At 35.0% G+C, this 26,933-nt stretch overlaps 2 protein-coding genes across 3 annotated transcripts in view; one reads left to right on the forward strand and one right to left on the reverse strand.

The window, feature by feature from the left end:
- LOC136031460 (prolyl endopeptidase-like) overlaps window positions 1-26,933 on the reverse strand; it is a gene marked incomplete in the record, with an annotated part of 140,705 nt that overhangs the window by 98,789 nt on the left and 14,983 nt on the right.
- LOC136031461 (FMRFamide receptor-like) overlaps window positions 15,846-26,933 on the forward strand; it is a 68,051-nt gene continuing 56,963 nt past the window's right edge. For both annotated transcript variants that reach the window (XM_065711076.1, XM_065711077.1), the window contains exon 1: window positions 15,846-16,109. In XM_065711076.1, coding sequence (XP_065567148.1) covers window positions 16,090-16,109 — 20 coding nt within the window. In that variant the 5' untranslated portion in view covers window positions 15,846-16,089. The remainder of the gene's footprint in view (window positions 16,110-26,933) is intronic.

Consider the following 26,933-nt stretch of genomic DNA (forward strand, 5'->3'; position numbering starts at 1 on the left):
AATATAATTTTTTCTTTTCAATTGCTTGTCAAAACAGAAACTGATTTTTATTTTATGATGACAAATTACTCCTAAAGGGCTGGATCTAGTGAGAGGTAATTGGGTCTACACTTGCCTTGTGTCATGTTGTGGTAAAATATGGGCAGTTCAAACCCCATCTTCATTTATCCAGAATGCCAAAGAAAATTTGTCTTTCCCAAAAAGAGGTCTTGAACCCTTTTTGAATATAATTATTCTGTTTCACAATAGTTTTACTTAGATTAAATCTACCCAAGGTTTACTATGTCTGTGATTAGGATATGTAGTTATTACTTTAAGATCCTGTGTCCACACTTTAGATGTGTGGACAAGATTATACATTTGAAATTTTGAGTGTTGTATATAGTTAAAATACTCAAGCTAAGCATATATTTGTTAAGAAGATTTTGACACATTCTATAATGAGACAATCTACTTTCTAGGTAGCACAATAGAAATTAGATAATGATTTAGCTGTTGAGTAGATTAGCTGGCCAAGTACTGGGTAGGCCTATCTTATCCTAGTCTATAGAGCATACTACATAAAACAGGTAACTGGTAGAGCCTATTTAAATTTGACAATTTGTGAATAAATAAGTTAATTAATAAATATTGTGTTTAAGACAATTTGGAACATAAAAAAGTTGACATTTTTAAAGGTAGACAGATAATAGGGTAAAATTCTAGTTAATTGACTTCTTGCAATCTTGGAAAGGGTTTAGGTTAGGAAAATGAAACTTTCAGGGATGGGTCTACAGGCTAAAGTACGTCCCAGGAAGGTATTTTAAAGTACCCACCTCTAATCCTTCTCTCTCCAGAGGGCTCTGAAATTTGCCTACATGACAGGTCTATACCTATTGAAATTTTCAAAAAACAAAATTTTACCTTAATTTTCAGTTACTAGTTGCTTTTAGTTTTGAAAATGCAATTCCTGTTATTTGAGTAGAATTTTGAGCCATGTCAAGGTTTTTTTCAAAATTTGGGAAATGTATTTGCATATCTTTAAAACTTTATAAAATGGGATTGAGCAAAGTTATGAAGCTGAAAACAATTTTTTTGTACTTCAATTAAGCAGAAAATCTTTTTTGCAGGGTTCACTTTTAGCCTATAACACACATATTTTTAAAGGTCAGGGCCCTCTAGAGGGAGAAGGAGTGGAGGTAGGTACTTCAAAGTACCTTCTTGGGACATAGACCTATCACTGAAAGTTTCATTTTCCTAACCTAAACCCTTTCTGAGATAGCAAGAAAACAATTAACTAGAATTTTACTGATAATAGCCTACTTTTAACATTGATACAGGATAAAATGTGAGCAGAAAATAAATTGCACTGCTCATTATACAGGGGAGAAAGGTTTGGAGATAGGAACATTAAAAAACCTTCCTGGGATGTACTTTAGACTGTAGCCTGTATCCATCCCTGAAAGTATAATTGTCCTAACCCAGCCACTTTTAAAGATAGCAAGAAGCTCGTAAACTAGAATTTCACCAAAAGCAAATCTATGAATATTGATGAATCTAAGGTTGACCCCAAACTAAGGCTTCAAGTAATCACAATCTCTTCCCAGTTTCATATGAAAGGTGTATAGTATAGCCTACTAGCCAAAATTAGTGTTGTACTACCAGTACAGCTGGCTTCAGGGACAGCAAAGCCTGATAACTTAGAATCATAATTAAAACATATAATTTATACCGTAACAAATTTGGCACGCCCAACAATTGTCCTTCCTATAATATTTTCTAAATCAAGGCTAACACTTTTCAAAAATCTTGCCGATACTTATAGTATTTCGATATTTTTCTGCAAATAGACTACGTCCATAGGAAGAAGCGAATTAAAAAGTCATAAATACAAACCTTTGGGCCTACTCAACGCCCTGCTCGAAGATTTTTAACGGAAATTCTAAAAATGACTATATTGTTTAAAGAAATTTATGTCAAACATTTTGTCAAAGCAGGTTTCATTGAAACATGTTTTGATCAGAATCAAATTGCTTTCATAGAACCTTAATCTACGATTACATGATGCGTTACACGTGTGGAGGTGACTATTGGTAGAAGATCTTTATTTGCTTGCGAACTAAAACAATATTCTCAATTAAAAGAGAAAAAAAATTATCTTATGATTTAAAAATACATTATCAAAGCATTATAAAGCAAATATATTATCAATTGAATATATTATCTGCAGCTGAACGCATTCAAAAGAGAAAACAAATCATCTTATGATTTAAAAATACATTACCAAAGCATTATAAAGAAAATATTATCAATTGAATATTTTATCTGCAGCTGAATGCATTTAAATTTATTGTCAGATAGGAAGTCGCCCCGAAAACGTAGACATTATCTGCAATTTATTTCTAGCACGAACCGATTTGCCAAACTGTTGTGGTTTTTTTTAAATATATGGCTTCAAGCATCGTATAATATACTATACTACAAGATATAATATAATTATACTATATGATATAACATATATCCTATATATGTATATATATATTGTAATAATATAATTATATATATAATATATACTGCAATATAATACATAATATAATATAACATACTACAAGAGTGAAAAGGTTCCAACACGATTTTTCTTAAAGGGTGGAAGGTGATTTAATGTGATTTACGAATATAATTTTGAAACAGTTTGTGGTAACAAACCATAAGTTAAGAAGGTCTCGGCGCAAAAGTAATCGAAACTCTAAAAACTAGGATTTTAATAACTATTAATGGACCAAAAAACGGCTATAATGCTGATTCTAAGTATAACAATAAAATCCAATGGGCTTATGTCATGTTGAAAAAGTAACGAACCCAAGAAAATTTGCCAGATTTGTCAAAGGGAAACAATACAAACCACGAAACACCAAAACAAACATGACAAAGCAAATGTTTCAAACAGGTCAAAACAAAGGTATCTTCAGGGCTAAGAGAAAGCACTAAGAACTCAAAGCATGAAACATAGCAAAGTATAAGTTCAAACAAAGAAAACTTTGATATTCTAAGAACGTAACCACAGAAATCATGAAACAGCATGTTTAAACAATCAAACCCTAAACTTCGATAAAGCTATCCAGGAAACAGACAAAGAAAAAACCGACAAGTCAAAGCACGAAAGCAAACCAATAATTTCGGACAAAGACTCTTACGAAACCTTAAGATACTTAGTTCAGAAACGCCCAAATTAGCAAACTAAACATTCAAAATCTTAAGTTTCAGAAGGCTAAACCATGTAAGCCTAAAAAAGCTAGCAAAGAAAACCAAAATTAGGAAACTAACGTCTGAAATCACAGGTTTGACTCAAAAGACATACAAAGCCTAAGAAACCTATCTCAGAAAAGCCCAAATTGGCAAACCAAACACACAAAATCATAAGTTTCAGTCAAGACAAACCACAAAACCTTAGGAAACCTAGATCACAAAAGGCAAATTAGCAAACTAAACATTCAAAACCATAGATTCCTGGCAAGTCAAGTCACGAAAGCCCAAGATTAATTGCTCAGACTAGCCCAAATAAGCAAACTAAACATATCAAATCATAAGTTTCAAACGACAAACCCACGAAAGCCAAACAAAAGTTGCTCAGAAAATCCCAAATTAGCAAAATAGACAACCAAGACCAATAGTTTCAGACAGCAAACCCAAGAAATCCTAAGAAACCTAGCTCAGAAAAGCCCAAACCAGCAAACTAAGCATCTCAAATCACAACTTTTAAACAAGTCAAGCACGAAATACTAAGCCAAATATCTTAAATCATAAGTTTCAGACAACACACCTACATAGGCCTTAGAGGCTTAGCTCAGAAAGGCCAGATCAGCAAACTCAACGTTCCAAATTTTAAGTTTCAGACATGTCAAACCACAAAAATTAAACTAAATATTTCAAATCTTAAGATTTAGATGACACACGACAACGGAAGGCTAAAACAAAAACCTAGCTTTAAAAAGCCCGAATAGCCTTCTAAATATCCCAATCACAGCTTTCAGGTAAGTCAAAGCGAGAAATACCAAACTAAATATCTTAAAGAATTAGTTTCAGACAGCAAACCAACGAAATCTTAATAAACCTAGCAAACTAAACATCCCAAATCATAAGATTCAGGAAAGTCAAACCATGAAATACCAAGCTGAACGTTATAAATTATATGTTTCGGACTACATGCACCTGCGAGAGGCTAAAAAACCTAACTTAACAATGCCTGTACTTACCAAGTAAACATGTTTTACCCCAAATCATAAGTTTCAGATAGTACACCAACAAAAGCCTAAGAATCTAGCCCAGAAAACTTGGAAATAGCAAACTAAACATCTAGTATCATAAGTCAGGCTTCAAAAAAGTCAAACATGAGATACCAAACTGATCTTCCAAATTTATCAGTTTCAGTAAACACACTCCTACAAAAGTCTGAAGAAACTAGCTCAGAAAAGTCCGATACTGCAAAACTAAAAATCTCAAATCAAATATTTCAGGAAAAACAAACATACGAAAGCTTTAGGAAGTTAGCTAAAAAAAAAACCGATATAGCAAACAAAAAATCTCAAATCATAAGTTTCAGACAAGTCAAACCGCGAAATAGCAAACTAAACATCCCAAGCATTAATTTTGTGAAAACACCCACGAACGAAAGGATAGAAAATCTAACTAAGAAATGCCCGAATCGGCAAACTAAACATGTCAAGTCCTAACTTTTTAATAAAGTCCCTACAAAATGGACAAGGAAACACAAAGAAAGCTAACACACACAAGTCAAACCACAAAACAGGACTGAAAATTTTAACAGGCACTTAAAAACATCAAAAAGCACGAACAAAATCTTGAAAAAGTCATAAACAGTCAAAAACAAATTTGAGTAAGTCAGAAATACACGGCCAGTAACTTGAAATAAGTAAAAGCAAATGCTAAATTCTAGAACAAAAATTCCAACATCAGATTCTTGAATAACGAAAATTCTGAACATTAAATTTTTAAAAAACAGAAAACTAGAACATTAAATTCTTGGAAAAGAAAGATTCTGAACAGTAAATTCTTAAAAACCATATTTCAAATACTTAACCATATGCAGCGCAATAGCGCTGCCAAGTGAAGAGCGATGTGGGCACGATGTATTATTATCGCAACTATTTTTTTTTAGACCAGGTGACTTCGTATAGAAGGAGTCATCATAGAAACTTCGCAAAAAACTCATTCGATTTGGAATTGAAAGGGATAGTGCCTTTTTAGTAGTCAAAAGTCATTGGAGAGCAACCAGCCTTCATGGCCATCATTTCCAAAAACATATCCAATCAAACTTTTGAGATAGTCATTTTGTTCAGCATAGTAGAAAGGCTCGGAAATTATGTCCTTGTGGATGGCGCCCCCCCCCCCACAGCCCTCAGGAAAAGGGTTTTAAGTTATGCCCTGGGGCATATATGGTTTTTATAGAAAAGATGGTCGTATAAACTAAGGGAGCTTATTGGATTGGTAATCAGAAGCTCTAATGCCCTTTAAGAGGTAAAATAATTGTAGGGCAGACACCCCTCCTCCAAGGTGAATAAAAAAAAATCTGATAGAAATTTTGAGATGGTCATTTATTAAAAAATAGTGCCAATTTAACATAACAAGCCATTTTGGGCTGACACAACCCACCCAGAGTCTGGGGGCAAGGGTCGTTTTATGCCTCGGGGGCATATAAAGTTTTAACGGAAGGAGTGGTTGAATAAACTTTAGATGAAATCCATTTGATGGAAATTGTATAGTTCTAAGTCCCTCTTAAAAGTCAAAAGTGATGGAGAGCAACTAGCTCCCCCTCCATCTCTCCCCTTCCTTACATCCTTTTTTTCCCAAAACACATCCGATCGAAATTGTGAGATAGCGATTTTATTCACACTAGTTCAAAGAGCATATAACAGTATCTTCAGTGTGGACAATCCCTCCCCCCCCCAGAGTGCAGGGAAAAGAGTTGTCAGCTATTCCCAAGGGCATACAAGGTTTTTTGGCACCGGTGGTTGTATAAACTTTGAATCGGATGGGACTGTTTTGATTCGAAGGCGGAAGTTCTAATGCCCTCTTTATGAGTCAAAAGTGAACGGATGGCAATAATTCCCCCCCCCCCCGTTCCCAGAAACACATACGATGACAATTTTAAGACGGCTATTTGTTCAGCATTGTTGAAAGATCCAGTAATTATGTCATTGGAACTGCCAACCTCCCCACAGTCCTCAGGCCATTTCGATCATTGTTTGCATATAGCATATGCTATTGGGAATATTGGGAAGTATGTATTCTGAAATTCACTTTCCATAAAAACTAAGGGAATTCAGGTGAGCCTTTCAGAAAATGTTAAGTAGAGCATTGAACTAAATCAAAACGAGTTATGTGTATGTGGATTGTCAAAAAGGCGTAACTCAAGAGTGACTGAGTTTATGAATTTGGAACTGTCAGGAAATGGTGAGGGAGTTGATCAAAAAGGCAATATTTACTTGCTACCACTACTACTACAACTACCAGCGCTTCTACTGCTACCAATACTACTACCACACCACTCAATTTGCAATATTGAAGGGAAATTTAAATTAAATCAAAATACGCTATGTGCATGCACATTGACAAAAGAGTATATCTTAAGAATTGATATGAGTATTAAGTTGGAACTATCAGAGAATGCTTAAAGGGGAGTATCATCTGACCAAAAGGCAATATATGCATGCTACTACTAATGCTACTATCAGTGAAGCGTTTATTATAACTGCTACTGCTTCAACAACTACTTCTATTGCAGCTATTTGTAAGGCTAAGAGAATTGAGATGAAAATTTCAAAAAGTATATGAACCTACAGGTTATCAAAAGAATATATCAGCAGCGTCATAGCAGAGGCTAAATGTTTTAAGTTGAAACTTCTAGAACTTAAAAGGAAGGATGTTCAACTGACCAAAAGGCAATACACTGCAGCTACTACTAGGACTACTCCTATTACTATTAACACTACTACTAGTAATACCAATACTACTATGGTAATACTACTATGAAGGTGAAATTTCCAACGAATTTTGATTGGAGATAGTGAACTGAATCACAACACGCCATACGTATGCATGGTCGGATTTTTGTCTTTGATGCCCCTAGGCCCAAGAGTTTCAGGTGCCCCTAGGCCCAAGCGATTACTGGGGAAATCCCGGAAAATTCGGAGATAGTGGAAGCCCTGAACAGAAGGCAATTAATGAGTGGTGAATCAAAAGTAATGCAAGATAGAGGTTCTACCAAGCTCGCAGCTGCCATTCTTGGGAAACATCTGACAGTTTATAAGCGGCTAGGGAATTCCCGTGTTGTTTCAAAATCATGTTCTGTGAATAGGGGGTGCAGCAGCAAAGCGTGCGTCGCACTTTGAAAATAAATCATATCAGCCCAGTTCCTGTTGAGAAAAAAAATCGCTCAGTGCTTTTATTTGTACCCCTCGGAATTGTGCGCCCTTAGGCCCAGGTCTATTAGGCCTACGCGTAAATCCTGGTCTGTTTGTTTGAAGGCTGTCAAAAGGGCGTAACAGCAATATTTTAGGAACAGTTTGGTGTATGAAGTTGAAACTAACAGGGTTTGTTGTGGGGGATGTTGAACTAACCAAAAGGAAATATTTGCATCCTAATGCTACTGCTTCTATTCATACTAATACTACTGCTGCTATTGTTACCACTTCCACAACTACTACTGCCACTATAGCTAAGGCTACTACTATCAATTCTACTGCCACCACTAGGACTGCTACTATTAAAGCTAAGGGTAGTAAGGCGAAAAGTTTAGAATTTACTGAAACTGTCTGGAACTAAATCGAAACACACTATGTCCACACAAAATGTCAAGGGCACGTATCAAAATGCTTCAGGAACAGTTGATGGTATTAATTCGAAACTTTCAGCATGTGTTGAAGAAACCCAAGGTGCTATGCGCATACTGCTGGTATTGGTACTACTCCTGTTGCTACTACGCTAGCTAAGAGTATTAAAGTGAAACTTTTAAGGAATACGCAGGTGTATGTCGAACTAAACCAAAACAAACTATCAGCATGTGAATTTTCAAAAAGATGATAAAGAAATATCTCAAGAGCAGCTTACATTTTTAAGTTACACCTTTCCGGGTAAAATGTAGTTGATTTTGAACTAGCTAGAAGGCACTATGTTTATACTATTAATGCTACCACTACAGTTAATGTAACTTTTGACGCTAAGGATATTAATGTGAACGTTTAGGGGGAGTTTTTTTCAATTAAATGAAAAAAATATGTGCATGCAGGTTTTTAAAAGGACATATAAGCAATATCATAGGCAGCGCCGCTCAATATAAACTAGAAATATCATTGAAAGTTATAAAGGAACTAGTTCGATCAAAATTTAAAGTTCTTACTGTCTCTATATGAGTTCTATATCTGTTCTATATGATTTAAAGGAGATTAGAGGACAAGCAGCGTCCTCTTGAGATATAAAAAATATCTCAAGAGCAGCTTACATTTTTAAGTTACACCTTTCCGGGTAAAATGTAGTTGATTTTGAACTAGCTAGAAGGCACTATGTTTATACTATTAATGCTACCACTACAGTTAATGTGACTTATGACGCTAAGGATATTAATGTGAACGTTTAGGGGGAGTTTTTTTCAATTAAATGAAAAAAAATATGTGCATGCAGGTTTTTAAAAGGACATATAAGCAATATCATAGGCAGCGCCGCTCAATATAAACTAGAAATATCATTGAAAGTTATAAAGGAACTAGTTCGATCAAAATTTAAAGTTCTTACTGTCTCTATATGAGTTCTATATCTGTTCTATATGAGTTAAAGGAGATTAGAGGACAAGCAGCCCTTCGCCCAAGCCCAATCAATTTTCTAACACATCCAGTAAAAATTTTGAGACAGCCATTTTTTTGGCAATATTTGGCTGGATCGTAGAACGATCCAGCAACTATGTTCTTAGGAATATTGGGTATTCAATCCCCCTACAATTATGCCACTGATCCATTATGCTTTAAAACTAAATGCTGCTTTAAAACTGAATCAAAAAAGAACTGTGTCCATTGTTCCAAATATGGCACCTAAACAATATCTCTAGAACGCCTGGGGGTATTCAGTTGAAACTTCCAGGGCTACTATAATTACTGCTTCTGCTCTTACAATGTAAATAGATCAAAAGAGTGTAAATTTATTCAGATTGTCAATGAACATAGACATTATATTCTGGGAATTATATTAAGGTGTATTTTTCGGTCAACTTGAGGAGGCATAAAATTCAATTAAACAATGCTATTTGTGTCAAGATTAAAAACTGTTGAAAAAGTTTGTCCACTTGGAAATAGCAAGCCAAGTATGGATTCTTATAAAAAAAAGAAGAAAAGTTATAAAATATTAATTTTGTTTTACATGGAAAAGACTATGTCAATAAAAAATAAGCAGAACTTAATTCAGAAAACTTTTCCCATCAAAATAAGTTTTTCAAAGAAAAGTAAAGAGATCCATTAAGCCGAAAACGAGCAGAAATACATTCAAATAATCTCCCAGGCGTAAAATTACCATAAGTCACCAAAAATAAATAAATAAATACCGAAAATGAACAGAAATTCATATAAATAATTGAGACAAACACAAAACCAGCAGAAATTAACATGATTAGGGCTGACCACCCCCATGTCTTCTCATGACCGGAATTTTTACTGAAAAAAATAATACCTTTTAAATGTTTTCACTTTTTTTTTATTCTAATAAATAAAAAATTATCCAAATTTAAGGAATAAATATCAGTATATATCAGTATATATATATTAGTATATAAATATCAGTATAAATATCAGTATATATATTTGACTCGGTTATTTATGTAATTTCTGTCCGTTGTGGGCTTCATTTACTAATCAATGGCGATTTGTGGTATTTCTGTGCTTTGAAGATTATTTCACTTTTATGTCTGCTCATTTTCGGCCTAACGGGGTTCTTTAATTTTCTTTGAAATTTTTTCTGTGAAAAATCTTTTTTAAATTAATTTTTAAGAAAAACGGAAAAACAAACATTAAAAAAAGAAATTACAAGAAGGCCTTTGGTCAAGTTAGTTTAAAGAAAGTTTACTTATACTACCCTAGATTTAATTTGAGTTAGTTTAAGCTAATTTAGCACCGTGAACCTAAACTAAAGGCTAAGTAAATGTGAAAACAACACATGGTAGTCATTCCCCCTTGTACAATAATCCATTCAGGTGGATAGTATTTAAGTTACATTTGCTCACATGTATACGGTAATGGCAAAATAGTCCACATGCATCTGTGGCGTGCCTGAAAATGAAAAGCTATTTAAGAAAACCACAAAAATGTGTCTGTTTAGCCCGATATGTCAGGAATCTTAGGGTTTCCTTCTACTTTCGTAGATAAGGAATTGGGAAAAAAGGCAAAACTTAGCGCAAAGAGTAAGGGACTAAGGAGAGCGTGGCTCCCTCATATACGGAATAATATCTGTATTTTTTAAGTTTTATTGTTGCTCCTTACTAGCAGCTGAAAAACGCTTGTCATTCCCATAAATCAACCTCCTCCCTTTGACAATTTTCCCCAGAACCTTACTCCCCTTAGAAATTTCCTGTAGCAGAAAAGTATCCCAAGACAATTTCCTTCCCAACTTAAAGTTTTCCCGGGCAAGTCCTCCGAAACATTCTCACCACATGTAATTCTTAGCAGCCAAAGACAAACTAAGACAAATGAAAAGACAATAACATTTGATAAGGATATTCTGTCGAATTTTCTCAGTGTAGAGTTTACCCTGGGAAATTCATCCCCAGAAACTTCGCTCCCCACGAAAAATTTTCCCAATGGAAAATCCACCAACAAAAAAATCACATCCTCCCGCGAAAAATCTCTGTATATTTCCCAATAACATAAACTACACGTAAATAATAGGCAACTTTCAAAACTTATGTTCCATTCCCCTGGGGCTCTGGGGGGGTAGAGCTATTCCCCAAGGCATAGTTTTTGGACCTTCCAACTATGCTGAACAAAATGGCTATCTTGAAATTTAGATCGGACAAACTTGGAAAAAATGGGTGTGGGAGGGGGCCTCCAGGTCACTGCAAACAGGAACTATAACTTTTAACTTCCGTTCAAATAAGCCCTCTCCAGATATTATAGGACAGTTGCTTGGATACGGTCACTCTTAGGGAGAACAAAAAAAAGTAAATACAAATAAACACATTTCTCCTACATCTATTATTGATAAAAGGCTTCATGAATTTCGTTATTCTATGTCGATAGTGTCTCACCCATGGTCAGCATTACTTATTTAATAATTTGTTTGTATTGATTTGTATTTATTTGTAGCTTTTTTTCTCTCTTATTGCTCCATCTTAAGGGCTTTCCGCCCTCTTTTTTGTAGATGGGTTATAAATAAATTGAAAAAAAAAATACAAGTTCCACGTTTTTGCAGATGGGAGCTCGAAACTTCTATAGTAGAGTTTTCCACCACGCTGAATATGGTGTTTCAATTTTTTCATGGTGATTCCTTGACTTTTCGGGTCTCCAAGTGTATTTCCCCTCTTTTCCGAAATCAGGCAGAATTTCTCAGGCTCGGATCTTTCGATTGGTAAAACCAAACTTAATAAATATTATGTATTTGTAATCAGAATAAAAATCGATTTCCTTTAACATGTCTATTGATATCAAAAGTCCATTTTTTCTTTACACTTTTGGTAAAACAGTTCGTGGTAACGAACTGTAGTAAGGAGCGACCCGGCTCAATAGTAACAAAAACTCTAAAAAATGGAATTTTGATACCAATAGCTACATCAAAAGAATCCTATTTTAATGCTAATTTTAAATATATAAGTTTCATCAAGTTTCCTCCTACTCATCAAAAATTACGAGCCTGAGAAAATTTGCGTTATTTCAGAAAATAGGAGGAAACACTCCTTACAAGTCACAGAATCTTAACGAAAATCAAACCATCAGATTCAGCGTATCAGAGAACCCTACTGTAGAAGTTTCAAGCTCCTATCTACAAAAATATGGAATTTTGCATTTTTTGTCTGAAGGCAGATCACGGATGCGTGTTTATTTGTTTGTTTGTTGTTGTTTTTTCCCAGGGGTGATTGTATCGACGCAGTTGTACAAGAATGTTGCGAGAGGGCTCATTCTAACGGAAATAAAAAGTTCTAGTGACCTTTTTAAGTGACCAAAAAATTGGAGGGTATCTAGGCCCCCTCCCACTTTAACTATTTTCCCAAAGTCAACGGATCAAAATTCTGAGATAGCCATTTTATTCAGCGTAGTCGAAAAACCTTATAACTATGTCTTTGGGGACAACTTACTCCCCCAGAGTCCCCGTGGGAGGGGCTACAAATTACAAACTTTGACCAGGGCTTGCATATAGTAATGGTTATTGGAAAGTTTACAGGCGTTTTCAGGAGGATTTTTTGGTTGGGGGAGGGGTTGAGAAGAGAGGGATATGCTGGGGGAATCGAGGAATTTGTCATGGGGGAAGAAAATTTCCATGAAGGGAGCGCAGGATTTACTAGCATTATTAAAAAAAAACAATGAGAAAATAAATATGAAAAAGTTTTTTTCAGCTAAAAGTAAGGAGCAGCATTAAAACTTAAAACGAACAGAAATTATTACCCATATGAGGGGCTCACCTCCTCCTAATACCTCGCTCTTTACGCTAAAGTATTTTTTAGTAATTTCAACTATCTATTCTACGGCTTTTGTGATTCAGGGGTGATTCTTAATGAATTGGGACAAAATTTAAGCTTTAGTGTAAAGAACGAGGTACTGACGAGTGGGCGAACCCCTTCATATATGTAATAAAAATATAAGAATACAAAAGTTGTTTACGTAAGCTAATTTATAAGTTACGTATATCTTTTACTAATAAAAAGATTCGTAAAAAATTGAAAGTTCTAGTTGCCTTTTTAATTAACCAAAAAATCGGAGGGCAGTCCTCTCCCGCTCTTTTTTCTCAAAATCATTCGATCAAAATTATGAGAAAGCCATTTAGCCGAAAAAAATAAATACGCAAATTTTGTTTTAATTATTCCTCTGCGGAGAGCCAAAATCAAAATAAGCATTGATTCAAAAACGTTCAGAAATTAAATATAAAAAAAACAAGTTTTTTTTTTTTTAACTGAAAGCAAGGAGCGACATAAAAACTTAAAACGAACAGAAATTACTTCGTATATGAAAGGGGCTGCTTCCTCATCAACGCCCCGCTCTTTACGCTAAAGTTTTTTACTGTTTTAAAAAGAAGAGTTGAGAGAAAGAGTCAAAATTTCTGGAAATTATCTTCCCCCCCATGACAAATTCCTCCATGGAAAGTCCCCCCCACATTAACCATTGCACAAAACGTATGTACACTTCCCAATAACCATTACTATATGTAAACACTGGTCAAAGTTTGTAAATTGCAGCCCCTCCCACGGGGACTGTGTGGGAGTAAGTCTTCCCCAAACACATATTTATTTGGTTTTTTGACTATGCTGAATAAAATGGCTATCTCAGGATTTTGGTGCGGTGACTTTGGGAAAAAAGGAGCGTGGGAGGGGGCCTAGGTGCCCTCCATTTTTTAAGTCACTTAAAAAAAGAGCACTAGAACTTTTAATTTCTATCAGAATGAACCCTCTCGCGAAATTCTAGGACCACTGGGTCGGTACAATCACCCCTGGTAAAAAAAAACAAACAAACAAATAAACACGCACCCTTGAACTGTCTTCTGGCAAAAAATACAAAATTCCAAATTTTTGTAGATAGGAGCTTGAAACTTCTACAATAGGGTTCTCTGATACGTTGAATCTGATGGTGTGATTTTTGTTAAGATTCTATGACTTCTAGGGTTTTTTCTCCCTGTTTCCAAAAATAAGTCAAATTTTCTCATGCTCGTAACTTTTGATGGGTAAGACTAAACTTAATGAAACTTATATATTTAAAATCAGCACAAAAATTTAATTCTTTTGATGTAACTCTTGGTGTCAAAATTCCGCTTTTTAGGTTCTCGGTTACTATTGAGCCGGGTACTGCAGTTCGTTACCATTCCTGTCGTTACATTCGTTACCTTACTACAGTTCGTTACCACGAACTGTTTGATTTTCAGGACTACGAAAAGAAAACAATAACTGGTTTGATTCTATCCATTATATGAAACATCACCAGCCCATCATCGAGAAAACAAAAAAGAGGAGGAAACGAGGAAAGGAGAACCAAATACCGCTGGATAAAAGAAAGAAAAGAAGAAGAATTTAAAATATGTATTAGAAAAGGATTTTGTACATTTTCAATATTATAGTTTATTTTGAGTAAAAAATTCTAATATAACTGACCTTGTGTTTCAAGGGTCGTTCTAAAAAAAATTGGGGCAAACAGTCAAACTTTAGCGCAAGAGGAAGGCAATGAGAAGGAGGGCAACTCCTTCATATATGGCATAATTTCTGTTCGTTTTGATTTTAATGTGGCTGCTTACTTTCATTTGAAAAAAAACTGTTTTTTTTTTATAATTTGATTTTTGATTGTTTTTCAAATATTGTCGGTAAATATATGATTCAGCATATGATGCATATGATTCAGCATGAAGAATTATCTTTAAATTTCATTTGAAAAATACTTCAATTTCTAATTATTTTTCCTATGACTCTGGAAGCCTCCCTTCCACGAAATTTTTCCCCAGAAATCCAAACCCGTTTAAAATCTCTCCCTCCCAGACAATTCACTCGGAATATCTTCACATACACAATTGAGCTGACAAAGAGAAAGAAAGACAAATAAAAATAATTTCGTAAAGGAATTCTGTCAAACCCCCTCAGTGTTAAGTCTCCCCCGCGAAGTTCTTCCCTGAAATTCTCTCCTTCCCCTCTGAAAAATGTCTGTATACTTTCTAAGAGAAAATGCTAACCGCAAACAATAGGCACATTCCATAACTTACAGACCTTTCCCCAAGGGCTTTGGGGGGTCATGTTACCCCAAGGGCATAGTTATTTTATATTTCAATTATTCTCAACAAAATGACTATCACGAAATTTTGATCAGACAACTTTAGGGATAAAAGGGGCGTGGGAGGAGGCTAGTTGCCGTGCAATCATTTTGTTCACTTAGAGAAGGCACCAGAACTTCTAATTTCCCATGAAATGTATACTCTCCCTTGTCTTCTAGGATCATTAATCCGGTGCAATCATCTCCGAGAAAAAAAAACAAAAAACAAATAAACATGAATCCGTGATATTTCCTTTGAAAAAAAAATGCAAAATTCCACGTTTTTGTATATAGAAGCTTGAACCTTCTTCAGCAGTTTTCTCTGATACGCTGAATCTGATGGTGTGATTTTCACCACTTCTTGACTTTTAGGTTGTGTCTCTCACCTTTTTTAAAATCAGGCAATCTTATTCAGACTCGTGGCTTTCACATGAGTGCCACTAATTTGATAAATCTCGCTTGAATCAACATAATAAGCCGATTCTTTTGATGTATCTATTGATATCAAATTCGGTTTTTTAGAGTTTCGGTTACTATTGAGCCGCATCGCTACTTACTTACAGTTCGTTACCACAAACTGTTTAATCGTGAATTTGTTTCTTTTTTTCTTGACGTTATGACATGTAAAATCCAATACAAATCTATCTCAGTAAAGCAAAAGTTACCTCACTTTTGCAAATGTCACTCTATTCTTAAGACCTATATCGAAATAGTTTGAGTGTGATTTCAAAGTTGTTGATGACTATTTTACCGGAAGGAATCCGAGCGTCCAGTAACCCTCTATTAAAAAGGAAGAAAACGAATTAACAAATTTATTAGATAATAAAAATATAAGTGTCTTCAGCACACCTGCTTTGGAATTCAGAGAAAAATTAGTCCAAAAACAATATTTGCAGGTTTATAATAAAAAAGACTTTAAATTTAAAAATACAAAAAGTATTCAGTTGAACAGCAACTTTTCAGAGAGCGAACTCCAAATCTACTGCTTGATTGGATAATAAGGAACTCTACTTCCTGCGCAGGTTGGGATCAAAGAATTCCCTTGAATGTTCAGATTTCTTGGGATTTCAAAGGTTGGCTGATTAGTTAAAGAATATAAAAGGGTTGGATGTAAGTCATGATTAACACTGAAACAGGGTAAGTCAGCAGTTAAAAAGTTTTTTTCTTTTACTAGGTATAATCTCTGCTCTTTCTAGTAAGGGACTGTCTCGTTCAACGTTAGGAATTGTTGTACTTGACAAAAAAACCTGTTGTGGCAAACATATTTTTCAAAAACTTTAGAACCCTGTCAAATTTCTCACACTTGTAGCTTTCCTTCGCACAAATCTCTTCGGGGGAGGGGCCTTGACTTAAGACTTCATTAATAAATAGATATAAAAATGTTATTTTGGTATCCCTAACTATTAATTTATAAAGTAGATTGTAATTAATGAACTAAATGCAAATTCACTACAAAATCTAAGTTTTTCTGACGGAAGTAAAGAGCAAAGATAAAATTTAAAAAGAACAAGAATTACTGCTTTGCAGCTTATATGATATATTTCTACAATATTAGTACAAATAAACTGACTCGTAATATTTTCCTAAATTTTCTGAATTCTGAAAAACTAGATGTTACTTGAAGTTACGAGAGAACTAAAAATTGTATACTAAAATTTACTTATCTCATGACCAGGAAAGACGGTTAAGAACGTCATAAATTGTTCTTTTGTTTTCTGCAGGGTAGTTATTTTCTGCTCCTAATCGTGTTTTATTGCGTTAATTTCTGTTTTCAGTAAAGCGGTAGTTTTTCAGGATTATACAAATTTAGGGAAGTATTACAAAACAGACTATGCATATCAATATTGCAGATATATGTTGTATAAACTGCAAATCAGTAATTTTTATTCGTTTTCAGTTTTATCTTTTCTCTTAACTTCCGTTGAAAAACTCCCTAACTTTCTTCATAAATTTAGATCATTGCTTTTGCTATTTTTTTGCTTTATTACCTCAGCTTAGATATACAATTCAGTTACGAAAACTCCTATCTTGCCCCATGAAAAGCTTTTGGTACAGAGCTCTGAACTTAGCGCCTCCTAGATCGTACTACAACACCACTGGCGGGAACACAATTTTATTTTGTTTGTCCAATTGCTCCGATCTTTTAGATTCAGACTGCCAGTTTCCTGTCTCCAGCCGCTAGTATCGCTACCGCGTACTGTGTCCCGAAAATAAATCGAGTTTTCATAACTGTATTGTATATCCAAGCTGTGATTATTACAAAATATTTTGAGTTTATAATAAGAAAGCATGTATTTTCATCATCTTTGCTTCCTGGACTCCAACAACTTAGGAGACATCTAATCATTTGACAAAAGATTTATAGGAAAAAAGAAAAACAGAATTGAGCAGAAAAAAAAAACAATCTAAATTGATAATTACATGCTACAACTAGAGGTCTTAATCCACGAGCTAGAAAATAAAGTCTAAAAAAGATCTAAAGGTGTTTTATCTTCTCACTATCAAATCAATTGATATTTTTATCCTTGGAATCTATGGGTGTGTTAAATCAGGGACAAACAAGAGGAGATAATTGCTAACGGTCAAGGTAAAAGTATTTTCGAAGGGTTTCAGAATCTTCTCTGAAGTTCCTATAATTTTCTTTCTTTTGTAATAAAATTTCACTTTTAAGATTGATCGAAAGATTTCATTATTAGGATTTCAATACTAAGATAAATTCACTTAACAAAGTGACTTGTAATGTTTCCTTAAATTTGTAAAGCTTTTGAAGAACTAGTAATAACAGAAGCGATGACAAATAAAAACTGTTTTCGATAAACAACAACGTGTTTTGTTTAATCTTTTTTTTAGCTGCTAATTTTACTATATTTACCTTAAACTTGAAACAGAACCAATGAAGAACCATAAATAACAACCAGTGAAAAAGAGCTAAAATTTGAAGAATAGTCATTAAAAAGAACAACAAACAGAAAAATATTGCTAAGAAAGAATCAACAGAAAGAGGTTTTAATGAAACTTAACAATGAAATGAGCTATAAACAGAAACAAATAGTAAAGAAAAAACATGAATCTAACGAAACTTTATAAAGCCTACCATTGTGATAAATAAAAAGAAGTTTTGTTTTCGCAAATGATAATGGAGAATGACATTAAAACTTAAATATGACAGAGATCATTCCCTAAATGAGGAAGGCTAATATCCCCATTTTCAAACCCTCACTCATTAACGTGAAGTGTTTTGTGCTATGCTGAAAGTATTTTTGAGTTATATGGAGTGGTTTTGGGCAATTTACTTGTGTTTTAGTGGCCGTTCTTAAAATGTAGGAGGAAAAAGTTAAACTTAAGCGCAAAGAGAAGGGGTTTGTAGAGGGTGCAGCCCCTTCATATGTAGAGACTGACTCTTGACATTTACCTATGTTTGTAAAATTCTATAAAACTGATACTTTACTGAAAACAGAAAGTCAATGCCACAAAACAAAACAGATCGGTGAAGCGCTAGCTTTACAGAATTCTGCAATTTAGAGAATATCAAATGCCAGTTTATTCGAATCAGTTTTATAGGTAGACGGTGCATTATCTGCGAAATAATAATTTGTGTTTATTTCAAGTGGCGATTTTTCTTTTTACTTATATTTGCGAATTCTATTTGAAAAAATTAATCTTTGTGTATTTTCAAATTTTAAAAATATTTACAATAAACCTTTCAAAAGGATATTTGTCTAACTTAGGTACCTGAACTAAGGATGTAAACATGAGTTAGTTGTTAAAATAGGGCATTAAATATATTTTTCAGTTCGTCCTTCTCTAGTGAAGAACGAACTCCGGCTCACAGTATCCGATAATTATTTTGGAAGAACTATCAAATAAGGAAGAATAATATTTGAAGATGATTCAGGAGTGGTAACTGTTATTTCCGTTACTCTTAATAGTAAAAGTTGATTGCAAAAAAAAGTACGGAGCAATATTAAAACTAACAGATATTATTACGTATATGAAGGGGTGCCATCTCCTAGTACCTCGCTCTTTACGTTAAAGTTTGAATTTTTGTTCCAATTATTTAAGAATAAATCCTTATACACAAGGACCGTTTAATCAGAATAATAAGCTTGTTACTAATTCAAAAATCATTTTATACTTCGGAATAACCAATGCTAAGGAATAGGCATTTCATAGCTTGGAGCCCTGCCCGGGAGCTTTGGAGGGTTAGGTCATCCTAAAAGACATATTTATTAGGTCTTTTGAACATGTTGAAGAAAATGGCTATCTCAAAATTTTAATTGGACAATTTTGGATAAAAACAGGTGGAGTGGAAGGAGGGGTAGCTTCCCTCGAATATTTTTGGCCACTTAGAAATGGCACTTGAAATTTTAATTTCCGTTCGAATGTGCCCTCTTGTAATATTCTAGGATCACTGGTTCGATACAATCACTCCTGGGAAAAAAAACAACAAAAAATAAACACGCATCCGTCATCTTGCTTCTGGCAAAAATTTAAAATTTCATATTTTTGTATGTAGGAGATTGAAACCTCTACATGAAGGTTCTCTGATATTCTGAATCTAGTGTGATTTTTATTAAGATTACTTGATTTCTTTGGGTGTTTTCCCCCTTTGTCAAAAATTCGGCTAATTTTCTCAGGCTCGTGACTTCTGATTAAAAAAAAATAAACTTCACAAATTTTATGTATTTTGAAAACCATGAGAATTTGATTATTTTGATATTTCTAATATTATCACGACTCTGTCTCCTACAATTTGGTTACTATTGAGCCGCATCGATCCGTACCTACAGTTTGTTACCACGAACTATTTGATAAGAGTTCACCAGCCTATAAACCTACGGACAGTTCATCTGCTGCAGCTTTATTTCAATAAATAAAAAACATATTTAAAAATATCCTTAAATTGACAGTTTAAAATTAATTTTTAAACTTTAAATTATCCTAACAGAAAATAATAGCTCCAACAAGTTATAAAAATGTAAAAAAAAGTAAACAGAATGTTTTAGTCCAAGAAGCAAAAGTAACGGATTCATAAATTGTGTTGACAATATCCACAAATTTGCGTAAAGTATAAAAAAACACAAATTTCCGCAGATGACGTTAGCTACTAATCTAAAATTTTCTTAATGTCCTTCATTGTTCAAAAATGACTATATATTTCATATTTTAAATTGTCCATAAATAATTGAATTTTATGAAGAACTCGAAGATGCTGAGGATAATATAACCTTGGAATCTTTATTTTAATGCATAAGAAAGAGCCTTCAGCTTTTTTAAGAACTTCATTATATGGTTGTTCTTGCTGTGAGCATGAAAAGATTTTGTATAATTTATAAAAATTTGCTTGTTCCTTTTTAGAAATATCACAATTAGAAAAAGGCCTTCGACTTTTTCTTAGCTGGGGTCTAGTAAAGAACGAACAATGTTGTCAACAATGGCTGTGATGCTAAAAAATGTGTCAGAAATTGAATCTTATTTTAGTGCTATAACTCTTACCCAAGCTGCTCGATCAAATAAAGCAACTTTTTTACGTGTCTTATATCATAATTTGGCAAAAGTTACGTGTGTTTTACCATCTCGCGTATGAGACCTAGTTTTTGTCAAAAATTGAACTTAATCTTAAGACTATCTTTTGCCACTTAAAATAGGCCCTGAAAATTGCAATCTAATTTCTAATGAGCCCTCCTCCCAAAATTCTATGAGTTCTGGATTAGTACGATCACTCCTGAAATAATTAATTTTGTTCAAAATTTCACCTAGGATGCTTAAATCATCAGCTTAATCTAAGTCCTGGTAAGTTTGTTTTCCCCATTTGCCACCGTGTTCTTCCACTGCCTTTCCTGTGCTCCTTAGACGAAATCAATCAAAACGATTCATATCAATGGGAATAGAACATAACCATGCATATCTTGTAATTTAATATGAAATCAGCAGCTAAAAAAGGTACTAACCTCATTTCCTACCTTAAATTAAATAAAAAAACAAGTTTTTTTTTAAATGAAAGTAAGGAGCGACATTAAAACTTAAGACGAACAGAAATTACTCCGTATATAAAAGGGGCTTTTCCTCCTCAACGCCTCGCTCTTTACGCTAAAGTTTGACTCTTTCTCTTAACTCTACTTCTTAAAACAGTAAAAAACTTTAGCGTAAAGAGCGAGGCGTTGAGGAGGAAAAGCCCCTTTCATATATGCAGTAATTTCTGTTCGTTTTAAGTTTTAATGTCGCTCCTTACTTTCATTTAAAAAAACTTGTTTTTTTTATTTAATGTCTGGACGTTTTTTAATTAATGCATGTTTTGATCTTGGCTCTCCGCACGTAAATAATTAAAACGAAATTTGCATATTAATTTTTTTTTGGCTGAATGGCTTTCTCATAGTTTTAATCCTAAGATTTTGAGAAAAAAAGGGGAGAGGGAAGAAGCCTAGTTGCCCTCCAATTTTTTGATTACTTAAAAAGGCAACTAAAACTTTTAATTTTTTTTAGAACATTTTCATTACTAAAAAATCTATACGTATAATTTACGAATTAATTTACGTAACAAACTTCTATATTCGTATGTTTTTATTGCGTATATGAGGGAGTTCATCCCTCGTCGATACCTCGCTCTTTACATTAAAGCTTAAATTAATTAAATAAACATTTTCATTACAAAAAAATCTATACGTAATTTACGAAATAATTTACGTAACGAACTTCTATATTCGTATGTTTTTATTGCGTATATGAGGGAGTTCATCCCTCGTCAATACCTCGCTCTTTACATTAAAGCTTAAATTATGTCCCAATTCCTTAAGGATGACCCTTGAATCACAAAGGCTGTAGAATAAATAGTTGAAAATACTAAAAATACTTTTGCATAAAGAGCGAGGTATTACGAGGAGGTAAACCTCTCATATGCTCAATAACTTCTGCTCGTTTTAAGTTTTAATGCTGCTCTTCACTTTCAGTAGAAAAAAAATTCATATTTATTTTTTCATAGTTTTTTTAAATAATGCTAAAAAATCCTGCGCCCCCTTCATTGAAAGTCTCTTCCCCCAAGAGAAATTTTTCCATGGAAAGATCCTCACACGTAACCCCCCCCCCCCCCTGCACCTAAACTCTCCCTCCCAAACCCAAAAAATCCCCCTGAAAACGTCCATACATTTCCCAGTAACCATTACTATATGTAAACACAGGTCAGAGTTTGTAGCTTGCAACCCCTCCCATGGGGACTGCAGGGGAATAAGTCGTCCCCAAAGACATAGTTATTAGGTTTTCCAACTATGGTGAATAAAATGGCTATCTCAGAATTTTGGTCCGGTGACTTTGGGGAAAAAAGAGCGTGGGAGGGGGCCTAGGTGCCCTCCAATTTTTTTGGTCACTTAAAAAGGGCACTAGAACTTTTAATTTCCGTTAGAATGAGCCCTCTCGCGAAATTATAGGACCACTGGGTCGATACGATCACCCCTGAGAAAAAAAAACAACAAAAAAACAAATAAACACGCATCCGTGATTTGTCTTCTGGCAAAAAATGCAAAATTCCACATTTTTGTAGATAGGAGGTTGAAACTTCTACAATAAGGTTCTTGATAGGCTTTTTCATAGTTTGAATCGGAAGATTTTGAGAAAAAAGGAGTGGGGGAGGAGGCCTAGTTGCCCTCTAATTTTTTAATTGCTTAAAGAGGCAACTAGAACTTATAATTTCTTATGAACGTTTTCATTAGTAAGAAAATATACTACTACTACTACTACTAACAACTCACTGCAGCACCAAGCCGCCTGAGGCCAACACAGCTACGCACGCTCCTCCTCCAACCTAATCTATTTAAAGCCTCCCTCTTTACACCCTCCCAGGAAGTTCCCATTTCCTTTAAATCCTTATTTATGACATCCTCCCAACCCAGACAAGGACGACCTGCTTTCCGTGTAGCCCCAGACGGTTGGCCAAAAAGGACAATCTTCGGTAATCTGTCATCCTTCATCCGTAGAACGTGGCCTAGCCATCTCAACCTTTCTTTCATTATAGCCCCAGAAAGCGGGATTGAACCACACTTTTCGTACAACCTACTGTTTGAAATACGGTCAGTCAGCCGGGTACCCAGAACAATCCGTAGGCAATTTCTCTGGAAAATATCTAGTAAATTTTCATCTGCTTTTCGGAGTGTCCATGCTTCAGAGCCATATTTGACCACTGTCATCACTGTAGCTTCCAATATTCTAATCTTGGTTTGTAGGCTTATCTTTCTATTCTTCCAAACTTTTTTTAACTGTGAAAAAACACCCTGAGCTTTAGCTATTCTACTTTTAACATCTTCACTGCTCCCACCATCTTTACTAATAATACTACCAAGGTAACTGAAGCTCCCAACCTGATCAATCTTTTCGTTACCTAAGGTCACCTGTTCATCTTCACTTATTCCTAACCTTAGTGACTTAGTCTTCTTAACATTAATTTTCAAGCCTATTTTAGCACCCTGAACTCGTAAAACCTCTAAAAATTCATTCATTTTGCTCACACTTTCATCTAATATGCTTAAATCATCAGCATAATCTAAGTCCAGGAGCGTTCTTCCTCCCCATTTGATTCCATGGTCTCCAATTGCCTTTCCTGTGCTCCTTAAGACGAAGTCCATCAAAATGATCCATATAAAGGGGGATAGAACACAACCCTGCTTAACTCCTGATTTAATACAAAACCAGTTGCTAACCTCATTTCCTACCTTAACCGCAGCAGTATTATTCTCGTACATAGCGCAAATCACTTTAATGTATTTTTCTGGTATACCATATAACGATAAGACCTTTGTTAACGCTGTTCTATCAACAGAATCGAAAGCTTGCTCATAATCGATAAAACTAAGGACCAAAGGTGTTTGACAACGAAGGGACTTCTCAATTATTAACCTAAGAGTAAAAACATGGTCGACACATCCTCTACCTTTTCTAAAACCGCATTGTTCTTCCCTTAAAACTTTGTCTACAGCATGTCTCAGTCTAAAAAGTATCATATTACTCAGTAATTTGCTACCTACCGAGACCAGACTAATGCCTCGATAATTCCGACATTCACTCTTGTCACCTTTCTTATACAGTGGTTTAATTAAGGTTTTCCTAAAATCATTGGGTACTTCCCCTTTTTCAAAAATCATGTTCATAATCTTCAGTAGCTTATTCCTAACCTCAGAGCCACCATATTAAAGGAACTCATTAATCATACTATCAGCACCTGGGGCCTTATTATTTTTTAATCCTTCTAGTACTGTCGCTAATTCTTCCTCACTAAACAAATCTTCCTTCACATCCAAGGTATCACAAACTTTTTCATTTTCATCTATATCTTTTCCTGCAACTGTATCTCGGTTTAGCACATTCTCAAAATGTTCCACCCATCTTTCTTTAACTTTTTCCTTATCACTAATTGTGGCCCCATTTCTATCTTTAACTGGGACTAGTCCGGATCGGCTACTCCCTTTCAATTTATTAACATGCCAGTATAATATTTTACTATTATGCCGTCTAGCCGCATCTTCCAGATCCTCAGCAATTTTATCCATCGCCTCCATTTCACATCTCCTTAGTTCATATTTTAATGCTTTCTCCACTTTCTTTACATTCCTTTTGTTTTCATACGACCTATCGCTCAGATAATTCTTATACAAACCCCTTCTACTCTCTATTAAACCTAAAGCTTTTTCACTAATATTCCTAGTTGCTGTCTTAGCACTCTTCCCTAGGACACCATCAGCAACTTCACAAATTGTTTTTCTGAAATTATTCCATCCATCTTCCACATTGTCAAATTTTAAACCCTCAAGTTTAGTACTCAACTGTTCCTGGAATTTTTTTCTCAAATTTTCATCCTGAAGTCTACCAACATCATAACTTTCCGGGAGGGAGTTACTCTTCCGAAATTTCAGTTTTAAATTAACCTTAGACACTACTAGATGGTGATCTTTACTTTTAACATCAATAACGGCACTCCTATACACCCTAGTATCTTGTATTGATCCTGCTAGTCTTCTGTTTACAATTACATAATCAATAAGGTTTGCTGTCTTACCATCACGTGAATACCATGTCAACTTATGGGCCATTTTGTGACCAAACACCGTATTGGTTATAACTAGGTTGTTATACCTACAAAATTGCAAAAGCCTATAGCCATTACTGTTTTCTTTTCCTACACCAAAATTACCTAGGCTAGGATACCATCTATCCCTATTTCTACCAACCTGGGCATTAAAATCTCCTAGCAAAAACACCATATTTCTACCTGGTACCCTGTCTATTTGCTCCTGTAACTGTAAGTAAAATTCATCTGAGTCACTAGTATCTCCATCAGTTGGTTCAATGGGGGCATATACTACTATAACTGATACCCTAAACTTTTTAGTCATAAAATGAGCAATTAGTATTCTATTATTAATACCTTCCCAGCCTAAACAAGACTTAGCAGCTTCCTTATTCATCATGAGCCCTACTCCCTGTCTATGTACCCCATCCTTCCTTCCTGAGTAAACAAATTCTATGTCACCTAATTTCATGCTTCCTACCCCTGGGATATGAGTTTCTGAAACTCCTAATAAATCCAGTTCAAACCGTCTGAATTCGTCAGTCAAAATGTCGATGCGATAGTCATTTTTTACGTCGTAACATTCCAAGTTCCAATTTTCATGTTCTTTAAATCTTTGAAATTATTTTGGCCTCAAGAAAAGCAGTGATCCCGGATACCAGTGCAGGATGGGGACCAACATATCTTCTCAAGTCTACACCGAAGCGCTTAAGCCGGCTTAGAACCGGACAGCAAGAAGTCCCTGGGACCTCCAGTAAGTTGGAGGCTTTGTGCAATCCTGGGCCCATCTTGGTCACAACATGGTTTTCAGCACTTGGCGATGCTCTTCTATCAACAAGAGTCGAAATCCTGCACAGACAGTCCCAAGCCTATTACCTCCGACTCATTATATATTCATGCCTACAAATATTATGCTACTACGGGGAGGCAGCCCATAGTAGATAAATTAGCTAGGAAGAGGTTTTTCAGCCCGAAAACGCCCATCAAAACAAACCAAGCCCAGAAAATTATCCAATAATCAGAACCTGTACGAGTGCTGTGTTGTTTACTAGGCTATAATTTCCTCGAGGGGCGCCACTCCTCAAGTGGGAAAAATTGACCGCAAGTTTCCCAGTCTTGCAGGTACCCCGAAAGGGTCGAGGCAGCCCTTTACAGAGGCCGTTGTCCATAAATCTGGATCTTACGCCCTGCCGCAGTTGTCCTCCTATAGAGGATCCTCCCACGATGGTGTTCTGCTTCACCATGCAATTTAACCCATTACTGGGAGAAGGTTTGTAACTCATCTGACGCGTGAACACGGCAGTTGGCCCTGCTGAGTGTACATTTGAGGGGCCTTCTTCCTCCTCCACCTGAAATTATGACCCCCAGGGGAGGGTTCCCCAGTTTCTATTATGGGCCCCACTGGGACAAAGTCCTACTTGGTCTAAGCCTCCTATGGAGCTACTCTACCTATCTATAGGGCTTTCCCCTATCTGTTGTCCTCCATAAAAATCTAGCATGATTATCTAATAATTTTACTAACTAATGCAACTAATAAATAGTTGCAGTTTAATAAATTAGATTATGATGGTAATATTGCATTATACATGTCTGAAAATAACTCAAGTCCATGCAGTTCGTACGGAAGGGTTCTTTCGTGTGAAGGATGTAGAAACAGGCCCCCAAAGCGAAACTTCTTCTACCTCCAGCTTCATAAATCAGTGACTCGGTAAGAATAGGTTTAATGTATGGTGTTGTGTTCTATTCAAAGCTAGCATTTACAAGTTAAGGACGTTACTAATTAAAAAGAAATGACCAGAATTTCAATATGAGCAATATAAAACAGAGCACATCATGTACCCTACATTTTTCACATTTTCCATTGCAATTTCTATTGCAACATAACTTGGTACGAATAATTATAATTTCTT

The sequence above is a fragment of the Artemia franciscana genome, chromosome 9 (assembly GCF_032884065.1).
Source record: "Artemia franciscana chromosome 9, ASM3288406v1, whole genome shotgun sequence".
In the NCBI taxonomy this organism is placed as follows: Eukaryota; Metazoa; Arthropoda; class Branchiopoda; order Anostraca; family Artemiidae; genus Artemia; species Artemia franciscana.